The sequence below is a fragment of the Podarcis erhardii genome (assembly GCF_964252035.2).
Source record: "Podarcis erhardii genome assembly, chromosome: 17".
Classification (NCBI taxonomy): Eukaryota; Metazoa; Chordata; class Lepidosauria; order Squamata; family Lacertidae; genus Podarcis; species Podarcis erhardii.
Genome location: NC_138515.1, coordinates 25,491,799 through 25,509,255, shown reverse-complemented (window position 1 = coordinate 25,509,255; position 17,457 = coordinate 25,491,799). Strand labels below are relative to the sequence as shown.

Below are 17,457 nucleotides of genomic sequence, written 5' to 3'. Positions count from 1 at the left end.
TCTATAATGGGAGAAAATGTTTCCTGTAACCTTCTATCTCTGCCTCAGTCTCCATAAATTTCCTTCAGATGTGAAAACATTTGGCACTTGCTAATTACATAGTGTCTATTTCATGGCAAAACTTTGGTGTTCTGGGTATTTCAAGGAAACAAGCAAAGAGGAAACGTTTGTGACTTAACGCATCACTCTTTTGAGTACCCTGTGCTTCCAGGTTTCACATGCAGTGCTGGGGAAAGAGGAAGAATTTCCCAAACTTGGGAAAGTTTAAGTATCTCTGGGGGAGTTGGGGAGACAATATGTGCTCCTTCATCTTCACCCCTGGCTTCACATAAGACCTTAATGCAGGGATAATAGTAGTAGTAGTAACAACAACAACAAGAACAACAACAATAATAATTGTTATTTATATCCTGCCCTCCCCGGCCAGAGCCTGGCTCAGGGCGGCTAACACCAATAAAATCACAATAAAAACATAATAGGGGAAAAAGAGAGCAGGGGGGAACCAATTTAAAATACAGGTTAAAATGCAATTTAAAACGCAGACTCATTTTAGAGTAGCTGATATTGGGGAGCCTCTGGCCCTCCCAATTATTGTTAACTCCAACTCCCATCAGACCCAGCTAGCATGGCCAGTGGACAGGAGTGATGGGATTCGTAGTCCAGCAACTTCTGGAGGGCCACAGTTTTCCCGCTCCTGCCCTAAAGTATGTGGAGATGAAGTACGCCGGCTTCTGCTCCTTTCCTTGAAACAGCCAAATGCAGCTCAGATACAGGGAGCATCTAAAGCACCTCAGAGAGGTGAAGTAATTGCAGACCATACTATCATTCACTTGGCTTGTGGGCACAGAACACACACAGAAGCCAACGAAGGAAGAAGACAGGGTGAAACACCTCTCCTTTATTCTTCATCCAACAAGGAGTTCAATGGAGTGTATTTGGCAGGGAACCTCTTACCTTTTGCAAATAAAGCACAGTTCCTTTAAGAACAGCATAAAAGGCTTTCCATCCCCTCTTCCCTCGTGGAGCTGTCAAAGTAGAACATGGACAAAAATATATATATGCATAAGTAACCATTGGTAATATAAATCAAGATCGTGCTCTGTTCAGGATCTACCCCTTGTTTAATATGGGGGCAGGAACAGAAATAAGCAACAGTGCATATGTTTTGTTGTTGTTGGTAATAATAATAATAATAATAATAATAATAATAATAATAATAATAGTAGTAGTAGTAGTAGTAGTAATAATAATAATAATAATAATAATAATAATAATAATAATAAATTTATTTATACCCTGCCCATCTGGATAGGTTTCCCCAGCCACTCTGCGTGGCTCCCAATTGAATATTAAAAACACAGCACAGCATTAAACATTAAAAACTTCCTTAAAGAGGGCTGCCCTCAGATGTCTTTTTAAAGTAGGATAGTTGCTTATTTCCTTGACATCTGATGGGAGTGTGTTCCACAAGGCAGGTGCCACTACCGAGAAGGCCCTTTGAATACATCCTTGGAAGAAACATTGCTGTTAAACAGCTACTTATTGATATACCAGCCCTATTTTCACTGAAGCCACTTCCTCCGAGACAGTGACAGAAAGCCCTTCAGTTTGGTGGAGGGTATGAAAATGGGTGCTTGATGTAGCCTGGGCTGGAATATGTGAGGGACTAGGGTTGAAGTAAGGAACCAGGCCTAAGCAGGGGAAGCCGTCATCGGTATAGGAAGTGATCGGCCTCCCCTTCAAGAAAGCCCTGGTGAAGAAGGGAGAGGGGAAGGGAGTTTTCTTACAGCTTGTCGGGTGCATGAGAAAGAGCCAGGTGAGAAATGGAGAGCTCTGGTGAAACAGCAAAAATATTCAGTCAGAGAGGAAGGGGCTGGAACCCTACACTAACCCTCCCACCTCCTCCTTGTACAAGGCCTTGCTTACAGAATGCACTGAGCATCTGGGGGCTCCCTCCTTGGTAAGCTTCACATAGATTTGTACAGTGTGAACATTCCTTCGGTTCTCCTTCCAGCTTGCAAGGTGCAAAGGGTGCTCTGAAACCCTGGACTCATCTGCCGGCACCCTTTACTTCCATTCCCATGAGGCAATGGGGGCAAGTGAGTTGGACTGGGCAGCTGCACACATGTAGCTTTCCGGTCATTTCATCCCCTCCCCCCCTTCTCCACTGCAGCATGTAGAGAAAACAGTTCTCATTGAAATGCACTCACTCTTCTTCCCATCCATATCAGCGTGGATTTTACGTGCCAGGAATCCAGTTTTGTATACAGCAGCATTGGGGTCATGAGGAATGTCCAGGAAAGGGTTACCAGAATTGCCTATGCGGTTGCCAGACTTCGACTGAGTTCCATTATCCTTCTCGTCGGTACCATCCGAGGGGGATTTTTTCTTTTCTTCATCATCTCTAAAGCAAATTTGGAAAAACAACAACACATACATACATACATACATACATAGTAAAGGTAAAGGGACCCCTGACCATTAGGTCCAGTCGTGGCCGACTCTGGGGTTGCGGCGCTCATCTCGCTTTACTGGCCAAGGGAGCCGGCGTACAGCTTCCGAGTCATGTAGCCAGCATGACTAAGCCGCTTCTGGCAAACCAGAGCAGTGCACGGAAATGCCGTTTACCTTCCCGCTGGAGTGGTACCTATTTATCTACCTGCACTTTGACGTGCTTTTGAACTGCTAGGTTGGCAGGAGCAGGGACTGAGCAATGGGAGCTCAACCCATCACGGGGATTCGAACCGCCAACCTTCTGATTGGCAAGTCCACAGCGCCACCTGCATCCGCCAACCTTCTGATTGGCAAGTCCACAGCGCCACCTGCATCCCTACATACATACATACACACACCTAAATTCAAAACAAAACAAATTCCTTCCAGTAGCACCTTAAAGACCAACTAAGTCAGTTCTTGGTATGAGCTTTTGTGTGCATGCACACTTCTTCAGATACCTTCTTCAGATCTGAAGAAGTGTGCATGCACACGAAAGCTCATACCAAGAACTGACTTAGTTGGTCTTTAAGGTGCTACTGGAAGGAATTTGTTTTGTTTTGACTATGGCAGACCAACACGGCTACCTATCTGTAACTACACCTAAATTCAGTTGGCGAGCCCGATGCAATCTTTATCTTTTAAAAATCAGATTAAGGAGAGGAACACTTTTTTATCACCTCAGCCTACCAAGTAAGTGGAAAGACACTTCCTTCATGTTAGGCGCTGTGGTCTAAAACGAACAGCAGTACTTCTAACATACACCTAATTTTAAACCTGCAAGAAATCTTATTAGTTTCAGCGGGATGGCTCATATATTTATATTTAGAGATATGAATCAGAACCAAAACCTCTGCACCATTCCCCTGGTGCTGCATGTTTTAATTCGTTGGTATCAACATTTCTACCCCAAGAGAGCATTGACTATGTAAGACATGTAACTAGAGCCAGTGTGACGTAATGGTTAAGAGTGTTGGACTAGGACCTGGGAGAGCAGGGTTCGAATTCCCACTCAGCCATGGAACTCACTGCATGACCCTGGGCCAGTCACCATCTCCTAGCCTAACCTACTTCACAGGGTTGTAGTGAGGATGACATGGGGGGGGGACCATATACACCACCTTGAGATCTTTAGAAGATAAAGGTGGTATACTATCATCATCATCCTCATCATCACTGCTATATGCCACTGTCGTAAAAAAATTGCCAGATTTGGTGTTGTCTCTCGCTTGAGTGTAAAGATTATGAAGGAACGGAAGGTAGAATGTAGTTGTAAAGGCATATAGGATTCCAGGCTTTTTTTAAAAAAAGTATGAACTATGACATAACGTTTTTTTAAGTGGCAAAATGTCGGAATGCTAACCAGGGGCAGCGGCTCTCTGGGTATCATACATTTTTGACCAAGGACTTACTGACTCGGTTTAATCCTGCAAATAATGACTGCAGCAAATAACTTCAAGATTCTGGTTTAAAGCACATAACAAGAGCAGTTAGGCAGAGAACGCCTCTTGTCCAACTGACTGTCAACAAGTTCTCCCCCTCTGTTTCATCAGCAATGCACTAGTTCATTCTGTTCCAATACTACTGGAGTGACATCAACTAAGGGGAGCGAGGGCTGTTATTTGATCTAAAATGTAAGAGCCATCTGCTGCACCCATAGAAGCACAGCACAGTGTTTCCCACAGGGCACAGGGCTCACTTTGGAGCACCAGTGGAGAGAGGCCACAGTCATTTGAATGAATGCTGCACTATACAGAGTCTGTCTAGCCCAATGTAGTTTGCTCCAGTTGACAGCAACTCACTAAGGTCAGAGAGAAAGAAAGGCCTTTCTCAGGCCTACAACCTGGACGCCTTCTTGGTAGGAGAGCCTGGATCTGGGATAGGTTTGTTGTCACGGCTGTAGAAAAGCCATACATGTATTCTGTCTTTCTCTCTGTGCTGAAATCAGTCACAGCCCAGGTCTCAATTAACAGAACTGCTATCTAAACTATAAAATGCACCCTTTGAAGACATCTTTCCTGGTGGAAATTCTGTCATCTTAAGCAGTCTGACATAGATGGACGATAAATCAGTCCTCTGCAATATCTCCTTTGCTTCCTAACCGTTGAAGAAAAACACAGCAGCCGTCGCTTATTTCGAGTTTTATCAGCTAACGCTCATTTCCCCAAGCCCCTTGGCCCTAATCAAGAAAAGCAATTCTACCCTCTAAATGTTAAGATGTTTATAAATTACTCCAAACAGAACCAAGTAATTCCACAAGTGTCCTTGTCAAATGTGGAGTACCTGTATAATGTCAGGAGTTCGGGTGGTGTAGACTGTACAGAATATGCTTGCTGATCAAAAAGGTTGGATAGCTCAGTTGGTTAGAGTGTGCTGCTGATAACACCAAGGTTACGGGTTCAATCCCCAAAAGGGACAGCTACATATTCCTGCATTGCAGGGGGTTGGACTAGATGATCCTCAGGGTCCCTTCCAACTCATGATTCTATCAAAGTAAAAAGCTACCCCATTTAAGTTTGGTCACTTGGCCATCTGCTTCAGCACTGTCTATCCTGACTGGTAGTGGCTCTTCAAAGAGGTCTTTCCTGTTAATCTAGTGCCAAGACCATTTTAGACAAAGATGCTGGAAGTATTTTTTATGCAAAGGATCTGCCCAACCACTGAGCTGCAGGGCACTCTCAAAACAAGATCTAGTCCTATAAGTTTGATTCTGTAGATTCTACATTTCCCAAGGGCCATCTAAATCTTGTGTTCCAGTGCTCCAGCCCCAAATAATTGTTTTCTGGCAGAGATTCTTCTCTGGCCCAAAATTATTTGGCTCCAGAACTGGAAAAGAATTTGGAATATGGAATTAAGGTCCAAATGCACTCACCTCTTCTTTGTGATGAACATTATGAACCTGCAAAGCCCATATCCAAGCCTGAGAGGTATGAGTTTCACTAAGGTAGTAGGGGAGAGGTTTCCTCCCCATTACGGAGGGATTTGCCCAACAAGGAGCTCTTGGCAAAGGAACTGCAATCTAAACTGCACTGTTCTAAAACGGTATAGTTAAAAGAACACAGAGTTCTACCCACCCTCTGTCATCCTCTGCTACACCCTGCGCCCCCCCCCCCATCCTGGTCATTTGCCTTTTCACTTCTCCACCTTCCCTGGTTATTCAGGGCAGAGTCTCCATGATGACACATGTGTCCTAAATTGGCTGGTTTCTACTCCATGATGCTATCACAAGCAAGATGGCCCTAGAAAACTGGGTACTCTTGTAAGTGCTACTGAGAGGGAAACGGCTTTCTCCATCAGTAGAGAAGAAGAAAGAGGAGCAGGGAAGTAAGTTCTTGTGGCCACTCTTAAGTACATGGATGAAGGTTAAATGAAGGACAGGGTAGTTCAGCTGGCAGCTGATTTCAACAGTGATGAAACCACATGATGGCAAAAGCAGCAGCTGATATAAGTGAAGATCCTGAAGGACCACAGCTACTCCAATGATCTGCTTTTAGGTATCAATGTAACTGCACTTGCCCACATTCCCCTATCCCAAAAGTCATCCCTGCCTCTCATTCCCACCCTGCCTGCCCCCCCCCCATTTGCTTTAAATTGGATGCTCTTTGAAGTGAGGGTCTTGCCTATTTTTTTCCCTTTGTAACTGTACACTAATGGGACTGTATAAATAATAATACATAATAATAATTAACTTCCATTATCACCAGGAGCAATTTGATAGTGACTGCTACTGTCATGGGAGTGCAAAGGACTCAGTAATACTGAATGGGTAATTATGGCATCTTTCATCCCACAAACCACCATAGGTGCAGGAAAAGAGCCTGCAGATGTTCCACTGCAGTTGGTGTAACTTGAAAGCTCTTAGAGCAGCAAAAGCTGCCTCCATAAAAGCAGCCTTCTTACCAGCATCAAAATGGGCATGGCTGCATTTAAAATGACATCCTCTGTTCTGCCATAGCCTTCACACAACAGCCACGATTCTCTCCCACTACGGAAAGCACCAGCATCACAAGGAAGTCAAGCAAGCAGGGATGACAGAGAGGAATGATTAAAGTGTCTTGGCAGAAACTGGACTCCTCATGCTTGGCTTTGAATTCCAATTGTTAGCTTCCTGAAAGCAGCCGAAGTGGGGTACATTAGGCCTTCCGCAATTAATTATCTTTGATATCAGTTCGTTGTCAAGCTACCCATAGTTAATCAAGAGACAAACACGAGACAACAAGCCAACAGGAAGAAATCTGACCCGAGACGTGTTTTCTACTCAGCAAGTTCTGACACAATGTCCTGGAAGATAAAAGGCCGAAAACTAAGCACGTGTTTTAATCATGCTGCCACAGATTAACTGAGGATTTAATTTCTCTCTCTAAGATGAAGTTTCCGAGCCAAATAAAAATGTCCTCCACCCTTACAAGTGGCCTTTCATCGCTAACAACTCGTTTTGCTAGCCGGAGTAACAGCAGGCATGTGGATTTCATGATATAATAAGGGTTTGACAACCTGCGCTCTTGTTACAGCTTTGAGGACAGCTCATCCAGTGTTTTGTGGACCAGGGAGTAAAAGTCCAAATGCACAAATCAGCACATTTTCCTGATGTGCAATCTCCACTATTTCAAAAAATTCCCATAAAACACCATCAAAACAGCACATTTGTAAGGCAGAGTAGAAACTCTGAAACTGTGCCATGAGAAGAATTATCCATCAAGGACACATTTCCCATTGGAACAACAAAACTCAGTGTAGCAGAATGATCTCCCCCTCAACCAGTAACATGAGCAATTGCATAATCTCAAGGGAAGGAACAAAGGCACACTGTGATTCCTGGATACACATTAAACAACTTGGGACTAGGGTATCTAGTGGACTGCCTTCTCCTGTATGTTCTCTGCTGGGTCCCCTTGAGAGCACTCTATGCTCCAGAGGTGTGCTCATCTTGTACTAGAAACCAGGTTCTTGGTGTCATAGTTCCAGTTCTCTGCAATCAATCACAAGCCGAAATTAGGAGACAGCTACTGTCGTGATGTTTAGATGCCTATTAAAGACATTTTTCTTTAAGAAGGCTTTCTGAAGTGACCCAGTCATTTGTGGCACAGTTGTATCTCTCAATAAATTGTTTTCTTGCTTTTAGAAGTTGTGTGTTTGAATTTTATTTTGTTGTTTATCTCATGTGCCACTTCAATGGGCTCTATGTTATGAAGCAGTCTATAAATCTGTTAAATTATTATGGCAACAAAAAGCAACAATAATTAAAAAGCGTCTCCAGTGCTTGAGCACAAGTGACTAGGCAAAGGGGAGGGCAGGAGTCGAGGAGGCAATAACCATCAAGCCGCCCTGAGTGTATGTACAAAGCATTTGTTCTGAGAGATGAAAATTACATATACATTACAGGCAGGATTATTGTAATGAGCTACATGAGGCTTACTTTGAAGACAGTTTGAAGACTTCACTTAGTGTAGTGTGAGGCTACTTAGATTACCAACTGGGACTGGGCGTTATGAACCATTTCCAGATTCAATTGAAAGTGGCAGTCTAAGAACATCAGAAACTGCCTTATAAAAAGTCAGACCACTGGTCCATCTCACTCAGTGCTGACAACATCGACCAGCAGTGGGTCTCCAGGCTTTCAGACATCTTTCCCAGTCCTACATGGAGATGCCAGAGTTGGAACCTGGGGCGTTTTGTTTCCATGCTCCTACCACTGAGCCCTGCCATTCCCCAAAGTTTGAACCTATAAAGCCCATCATGATTTAGGAGAGGGAGAACTTGAAGAACCACGTGTCTCCATATGCATCTAGCTGTACGTGAAGATCTTTGGAGCAGGGTCTCTTGCAAGTGACTTTGCTGAGTGAGGCAGGTGGCTACTGGGTGGGGCGGGCCTTTCTCAGTGGTGGCTTTTATGCTTCTGTGACTTTTAGTTTACTGGCGTTTTGTATTTGCACTTTAATTGTTTTATTCTGGGAACAGTCCTGGAAATAAGACTGGAAGGTGACCATAAATAAATAAATATGTGTGTGTGTGTGTGTGTGTGTGTGAGAGAGAGAGAGAGAGAGAGAGAGAGAGAGAGAGAAGATAGCTCAGTTGGTTAGAGTGTGGTACTGATAATGCCAGGGTTGCAGGTTCAATCCCCGTATGGGACAGGTGCATATTTCTGCATTGCAGGGGTTTGGACTAGATAATCCTGTCTATCAAATGTCTGTTTTACAGTATTTAAGTGCTTCTCAAAACATACTTCAGTAATCCCTGCAACACTACTGTAAGGTATTGTCAGCATTATTATCCTTACATTGCAAATAGAAGGAAAGACTGAAGCTGAGAAGTGCTTGGTTTGGCTAAGGGCCACCTAATGAGTTCATGGCTTGGGCTGGATTTGAACCCGTGACCTTTCAAGTCCACTGCAGCTTGGTCTCTTAATTGGCATACGGTACTAGCTCTCCTGAATGAATAATGACTATACAGCAAATGAATGCAAGAGGACTTGGTGGGTTGCTCCCCTGGATTGCTGGGGTGGATTTCTGCAAGATCTAGAATCTGTTCCATATGCTGCCTGCATATCAAGCGGAATGCCATAACAGGCGTCATTTTTAAAACTCATTAATTCTGCACAATATACTTACACTGCCCACTCAAGCTTCTCATTTTTGATTGAATTGTAGAGAGCCTGTAAAAGGAAAGGAAGAAGAAATTACTGGGTTCGTCTTGACCGCACACAGAAGATTGCTGATTTTTTTTTATTTAGGAAAAAAAAGACCTAAATGTCACAAGCAAGCTGCTTTTGATCATGAAAGCACCCATATATGGCAAAATCAAGCACAAATGAAAATATTATTCAAGAGCAGGGTGGCACAAATGTGCTTGCCATTTTTTAATTCTGCTGAGAGCACTCGCTTTTTACCCAAGTCGAGAGAACAGCAGATGGTCTCTGTGACCTTGCACTGACTTTGGAGGCTCTCCAAAGTCACACTGAGATGTCACACTGACTTCCAAGGTCCTCAGAGTCATAGAGTGAAGGTCAAAGTCCCCACCTGCCCCTTGCCCAGTCTAGAACTGGGTAGGATGAGGGAGCTTATGCTGGGCCCCAAAGCTCAGCATTAGATCACTGAGAAAACTTTCTCTCCCCTTTTGGAGGAAGAGAAGGGTCAATGATGGACAGCAGAAATACCAAGCAATCAAAATTTGCTGACCCTTCAGATCAAGGAATAATGAATAACTGTTGGTATATATGTGTATAGAATTTTGGGGTTCCGTCCTGCAATTAAGAGAAATCAAAAGCAATGTCCTGAACAGTGATGCCACAGACCAAGATGAATGCTGGATTGTTTACAGAGTTAGGAAACCAGCAGTCCACATTTTCCTTCTAGGCTTTCCTGGGGCTTTCCATTTGGAGCCACAACACACAGCCTGAGCTCAATCCATTTTTCTTTTTTTTTAAGCAACACATTTGACTTCTCCAGACACAGGTAAAGGGGCTCTTTAACCCTATGCCTCTCCCTAGCCGAACAGCAACAGAGGCCTTGGTAAGTCAAGAAACAAGCCAATTAAGAAAGAGCAGCTGGTGTCCACTTAAGGCAAGATGTTCAACCACAGCCTCTTCTGCTGTTTTTGTTGAAGAAGAGCCCTTTGTCTGTGGCTTTTCTGTAGTTCATGCAGTTGTAAAGTAGCTAATGTTATGCAAACAAAAAATATCCCACATTATTTACCCTCATACCAGATTGTGATCTTCTACCAAGAAACAAACACACAAATGAAAATCGAAATTGACGAGTTCCATCAATACATTTCACAAATCTGTCAATTGACTGTCATCATCATCATCATCATTTCACATACTGCTGTCTATTGCTGCTTAAAGTGCAGGTGGTATAGTGCCCTGTGAAGACAGATGGGCAGTTTTACTTTACAGAATTCCGTTATATTATTAAACACCATGCCAATCCCATATGGTGAGGGTCAGTCCCTACTCTGTGGTGCCTATATCAAACAGTATACTAAAAAATAATAATATTAAATTACGATACCTTTAGTATTAAGCAATCACTTAACTCCAGCAAGAGAAACCTATAGTGTGACTGTTAAAGGTCTTGAATGTTAGTTTCAGTAAGAGATTGCATTTTAGGCCTCTTTGATATGCAGACAGGTTTTAAACGAACGCATGCACGCACGCACACTTTATTAGTATTATTAAATGCCATCTGTGCACTGTCCTGCAGCGAAAAGGATCAATAAGAATCTATACAAAAATCAAACAAGCACAATCAAGACCAACAATCAAAAGCAACAGATTAAAATAATTGAAAACTCAAAACTTTAAACAATCTTTATGAAAACAAACAGATCACACCGACTGATACTGAAAAGGTAAGCGTCTTTGGAGACAGAATTCCATAAACAAGGCACCACCACTGCTTAGAGGTCCCAATCCACCATATTAAGTACAAACATGTTTGATTGTGCTCAGAAATGCACCAGAGGCCAGTCCAGTTCTTTAAGCACTAGTCTCCCAACATCCAGTCTGGTCATTGCAGCTGTGTTCTGAGCTAACTACAGTTTCACATAGCATTTGAGGGTAGCCCCAAATATAATGCTTTAAACCATAGTCAATTTTAAATGTTACTATAGATTACCAGGCCCAGACAATCTCTGGCCAGAACTGGCACGTTAGATTCAGCAGATGGAGGATGTTCTTCATCACAGAGGCTCTTGGGGTTGAGGTAGCAAAGCTTGATTCTAGGAGCCACCCCACCCCCAGATTTGCTGCTTTAGGTCTTAGGGGGATTCATTCCTGTCCAGAACAGGATGAGCATCATTCTCCCAGTGGTTGCTCAAAGGCACAAATATCACTTCTAAGGTCGCTACCAGAAGAGGCCACTTTGAACAATACTGCTGATTTATTTTCACAAAAATAATGTAGCGGTTACACAGGTGGAATATACGCACATATAGAAAACGCTGTGAACATGCTTTTTTTAAATAAAAAAAAAGTTTTGGAAAATACATTGAAATTTCCATAGCTCACTGTCACTATCTAGTGTCACATTTCTATACTGAACTTCTGTTGTTGTTTAGTTGTTTAGTCATGTCCAACTCTTCGTGACCCCATGGACCAGAGCACGCCAGGCGCTCCTGTCTTCCACTGCCTCCTGCAGTTTGGTCAAACTCATGCTGGTAGCTTCGAGAACACTGTCCAACCATCTCATCCTCTGTCGTCCCCTTCTCCTTGTGCCCTCCATCTTTCCCAACATCAGGGTCTTTTCCAGGGAGTCTTCTCTTCTCATGAGGAACTTTACAACACACTTAAAACGTTTCATTTGTAGCTGTATAGCTGAGTCCACAATGTTGCCATCAAGTGGTTGTGGTACTTTCTGCCATGTTTTTCCATCTCTTTTTATGCCTCAGAAAATCCAGTTTTCTTTTCTGGAAGTGGATTTCGTTGCACAAGAGTGCTGTTCAGTTGTTGCTATTTATCGCAATATACTCACTTGCTCTGTGGTGGGTGATTAAGGTGCATTTATTGTAAGGTTACCAGACGTCCCTGTTTCCCGGGGACAGTCCCCAGATTTACAAATCAGTCCCCTGACAAAATCCATCTATTTAGTAGGAAGCTGAAAAGTGTCCCCAGATTCAATGGGGGGAAAATCTGGTAACCTTAATTTATTGTGCAAAGGCTACCTACGGACATCTACCCAAATGCGAGGCAGATCTGCACAAAAGGCAGGCACCCTGGAGGTGCCCAAAGACTCTGCTAGCCTGACCTCTTTGAAGGACCACAGCAATTGCCCATCTCAAACTTAGAACACTTCATAGTGTATAGGAAGAACCATAACAGAAATCCAAATAAGAAATCTGTGTCCATTTAGAGAGGGACATTCCAAAGACGATCACTCTACCTCAGTTCTTCACCCCTTAAACAAGCAACATATCTAATACAGTTGTACCTCGGGTTACAAACTTAATTCATTCTGGAGGTCCGTTCTTAACCTGAGGTACCACTTTAGCTAATGGGGCCTGACGCCGACGCCGCTACATGATTTCTGTTCTCATCCTGAGGTAAAGTTCTTAACCTGAGGTACTACTTCTGGGTTAGCAGAGTGTGTAACCCGAAGTGTTTGTAACCCGAGGTACCACTGTAATTTATTGAGATTAACAAGTGGGGTAAATGAAACCATTTAGAAGAAACAAAAACAAGCCTAAATGACTGCTAGAAATCAGTTATTGCTTTCCCCGTTTCCAGTGGCTGCTTTAGAGATGCATTTCTCTCACTTGGTAATATTACAGTGCCGAACGTATTAGTTTCTGTCTTATTCTTAATGGCAATTCAGCCCAGATCAATTGTTAGCCCAGTCTCCAAGTATGAGTTGGCATGAGCAAGCAATAATTTATTGCGGAGGGCGGGATGTCCTTGATGAGAATGATTCCCAGCTGCCGAGCATCAATCATACCTTCACAACTCTGGTTTGGGGGGAAGTAGCCACACTATGGGAAGTCCCAGAGGCCTGCCAGGATGCCACAGATAATACACTAGTCCCTCGTTAAACTAATAATGTTCAACTTGCACATCACAAAAGCAGACTGCCATCTCTTGACATACAATAGAAAGCAACCAGCTAAGGCTACCTAAAAACATGTCAGTGCTAAGGTTTTGGACTCCCAGTACCCAAAAAAGAAAAATACCATATGAAACAGGAATCATATATTATTATATAGTTTATGAAACATAAAATCAAATAAACATACAAGTGCAATATAGTACTATTAAGGTTGTCTTTAATAAATCATTCTTTCACCACTTCAGTCCATGTGGATTTTTTTTTTAACCTGGATGAGTCTAAGCTACAGAGAAAGTTCAACTATTTCTTACCAGTAGGATCATTTTTATTTTTAAAGTTGGCCATGCTTCCTTGCCTTTAACAGCTTCCTGACAAGGTTCAGTGGATGAAGTTTTCTATGCCTTTATCCCTTTGCCGGGAAAAGCTTCCATTGCCAAAAATTCTGTGTGTCAAGCAGCTGTCATAGGTCTAGGAACCTAGCCAGGAAAGAAAGTTGGCAGTCCCTTTCTGCCAGACCTTTCCCTCATTTTCTAGAGTAGGGGTGAGGGAACTTTTTTTTCCTATTCAAAGCCACAGCAGAATCAACACTATCTTTAATTGTGCTCTTCATTGTTAAATATTCTTAATTCTATTAAAATACCATAAATAAATACAAAAGTCTACAAAGATGATACTAAGGTGTTGCCGTGTTGGAGTGCCTCTCAGTAGAAGCCCAACCAGCCACTAGCAGGAGTTGGGGTTTATTTTGCTTTTTTTAAAAAAGTGCTGGTACTCATATCTCCATAAAAGTGCCATGGGTACCCATATGAAATAGGCAGCAAATTAAGAGGCAATTGTGAGTACTGTCACACACACAAAAGCAGTGTTAGTCAATTGCCCTTCCCTCAGAAAAGATCAGCAGGGCTGGGGGTGGCACTGGGTGTCACTTCTGGAATATGTGCCCACAAGAATGATGCCTGCCAGCTGTTCTTTAAACATGCTCTTCCTAAGGAGGGGGGCATACAGTGGAAGATCTCCATTTGGGGCCCCTGAACTGTCATGGGGGCCTCTTCACAACCAACAATGAGCTCTGTGTAACCACTGTTTTCTCCTTCAGTGGGGTTGTTCCATGATAGATCACCACCATTTATTTATTTTTTTAAAAAATAAACTACTACAGCTCAGATTTTGATTAAAATTGCTGTACTGGATTATATCACATGTCAAAGTGAATAAAAATTTGGTATGCTTTATAGTTTTTGAGTTTTGTGTGTGTGTGTGTGTGTGTGTGTGAAAATTAGGGAATGTTCTAAGACATGCAAGATGTACTTTTTAAAGCACTGGGTATGTATTATAGTTTCTTTTGGGGCCCCTCCAGGATTAGGAGCCTTGAAACTTAAGCTTGATTAGTTTCATAGTAGTTCCACACCGGGGGCATACGTTAAGTTTTCTGAAAATGCCTAGGTGCAAGATGAAATTTAGCAAGGGGACAAATGTTCCCCAACCTAGAGGAATGGAAGCATAAAAAATATGGCAGAAATCTCCGAAACATGTAGACTGTATCACCTAGACATGGATTCTGTATTGAAGTAAACACCTCTATAAGATATCTATTGGAGTTTTGGATACGTAACGTCACTCAGGAGGCTATTCACTATGTATGTACAGTCATATATGAATGCTGGGTTCTTAGCAACAAGTGCTGCCTGATTTGGCAAAAATGCTAATTTTTTGCTATTTCTTTGACACTACTTATTGCACTCAGCATGCCTCTCCTTTCTTTCAAGGACCTGGTGTCCACCCTCCCAGGCAATCTTCCTTCCAGATGAAAGCAGAGTCCAGTCCCAGACCTGATTTCAAGCATGATTTTAATCCCTCTAAAAGTTCTTGCATGCCTGAAACCGGAGTTACAGAATGTTCTAGAAAACACAGAAGGTTCTAGAAAGCACAATTTTAATTACAAACTGGGGGTCCAACCTATAAGCCAAAAGGCATTTAGTTTAGCTGATAGGGATACGGCACGGAGGGAAGATTCTTTACACCTTCTCTTTACAAAAGAACCATAACACACTGTTCCGTTTTATATAGCTCAGGAGCCAAGGCTGACTGGTTATGCTGACCATGCATAGCCAAAACAACAAACTGGGGTCGATCTCAGCCATCCCTGCAGGTACCAAGAATTGGGCTTGGGACCTCATGTGTGTAAAGCAGACAGCTTTACCGAGCTATAGCTTTCCCCATACGAATGAAGGATTGTGCATTTGTGTTGTTGCACTGATTTGTTTCCCCCCCGGATTGCATCCTTCTACTCCCTAACGTCAATCGTTATTTTCTTCAGTCTGTTTCTATTTCCTGGCTGCTAGAAAATCTTAACATCCCCTGAGGTTGCTTGTTTTTATAATATCTTATTCAGCATTTCTATAATATCCTATTCAGGTATTCCCACCAGGATGGCGAATGTATGTATGTCATATGACTTTCTTCATGCATTCAAAGGATGCAAGACAGAGCCAGAGGGTTGTGCCAGCTAACCCCACAATTGTGATGACAGTACATAGCAATCAACCCATCCTCCATTGTGCATTCAGACTTCCACACCTACCAGTTCTCTGGACCAAAGCTGGCATAACTCAATAACCTCCTGACATGTACTTTCAACATACTGGTGGTAGTGATGGGGGACATGTGAACCTTCCTAGAGTCAACTGCAGCCTCCCTGTGGTGTTCTGAAACTTTTACAGACAAGAACCCTCCATTTTTTAAATCATGCAATACATTAGTGACATTTCCTGAAAGAAAATGAATAGATCATGAACCAATTTCCTTGTCGTCTTCACCATCCACCCCTTCCCACTACACCAGGGGATAGGTGAGGAACAGAATTCAACTACTCTTGGCTTGAGGAAACTTTGAGTCCACTCAGGGAGGGTGTGGGTGTCAGAGACTTCAAGGAACCTCTTGACTTGATTCTGGGATTTAGTCTAGCGAGCCACCATGGATGGCATATGCTGTCACAGAATTCTGACAAAGTAGGGGGAAAGAGTGTACAACAATGGCCGCTGCAATCAGCAATCAGCATGAAGCCTCTGCATTGACCAGCCTTAGGATAAATACTAGGGGCCTGGCAGTCTGCCTTTGCCTTCTCAAAGCAATATTTGCTACCTACAGACCCCAGGACGCCCCCCCCCCATCTAAGGTCAAGCCTCCAGCTCCACTTCCAGCAACTTAACTCTTGGACTCTTGGTCTAGAAAACACACCCACCTAGTAAAAATTTAGTTATGGCTGGCCCTGATGGGAGAATCTCCAGAAGGTTCCTATTCTGTAAAGGTAAAGGTACTCCTGACCATTAGGTCCAGTCGTGACCAACTCTGGGGTTGCGGCGATCATCTTGCTTTATTGGCCGAGGGAGCTGGAGTTTGTCCGCAGACAGCTTCCAGGTCATGTGGCATGGCAAACCAGAGCAGTGCACAGAAACGGCATTTACCTTCACGCTGTGCTTTTGAACTGCTAGGTTGGCAGGAGCAGGGACCGAGCAACTGGAGCTCACCCTATTCTGTAGGGGTAGCCAATATGGTGCCCTCCAAATGTTGCTCTGCCAGCATGACCCAATGGTCAGGGATGATGGGAGTTGTAGTCCAACAACATCTGGGGTACCCCATGTTGGCCTTGTTGTGCTGGGTTACACCACTGTCTCTAGAAAGGACACTACTTTTTCTCTTTCCATGCTTGTTTTTCAGTAGTACAAGATCATGTTAGCACCAGCGCACCTCTGTTGGCACCTACTGATGGACTGATGTCAAATTCTCTCAGACATATACAAATATAATGCTTTTTAGCATATCAAGCTAGCCATCCCTATGATGTAAAAAGCAAGCAGCCCATTTCAAACGCCTGTAGCTGTTGCTCGGGACAATACTGCTTTCATAAAACAGAATGCACACAAAAGAGCTGTATTTAATCTGACTCTGAAAGACCGTGGATACCGACCTGAGGCTCTAAACAATTTCACATGTTTTTAAGGAATATATTCTGACAGCAACAACTCCCTCTTGCTAGAGATACACAAACTTTCTGCCACAGAATCAGCCAGTTTCCTTAACTCCGAGGCAATATAAATCACACAAAGATTGAATGGCCTTTCAGAACACCCTCTCTATTACAAATCTCCTGTTCAAGGGAATAAACATGCAGATCAAACCATGCTGTCTTAATATGCCAGCAAAATGTATTTATTACAGCTACCATCTGTTTACTACAGGTGCCATCCAGTAGGATGTTGCTGCCATCCAAAAAAACAAACACAAAAGGCCTGTGACTGCCTGTACGACCCTGAGCTCTGTCTGCCCTTGGATGTCCTGGCCATATGCCTGTTTGTGATAGAAGCAGGCTCTTTAATTGAACCTAGTTTAACGTATGGATACTAAAGCCCCACGTTTCTTCCAAATA

The 17,457-nt window shown here is 43.1% G+C and overlaps 1 protein-coding gene across 6 annotated transcripts in view; it reads right to left on the bottom strand.

Moving 5' to 3' along the window:
• Positions 1–17,457, bottom strand: part of PSD3 (pleckstrin and Sec7 domain containing 3) — a 148,616-nt gene that overhangs the window by 13,187 nt on the left and 117,972 nt on the right. For all 6 annotated transcript variants that reach the window (XM_081844885.1, XM_081844886.1, XM_081844889.1 and 3 more), the window contains 3 exons: positions 9,102–9,145; positions 2,211–2,404; positions 955–1,025 (listed from right to left, as the gene is read on the bottom strand). In XM_081844885.1, the coding sequence (XP_081701011.1) occupies positions 955–1,025; positions 2,211–2,404; positions 9,102–9,145 (309 nt within the window). The remainder of the gene's footprint in view (positions 1–954; positions 1,026–2,210; positions 2,405–9,101; positions 9,146–17,457) is intronic.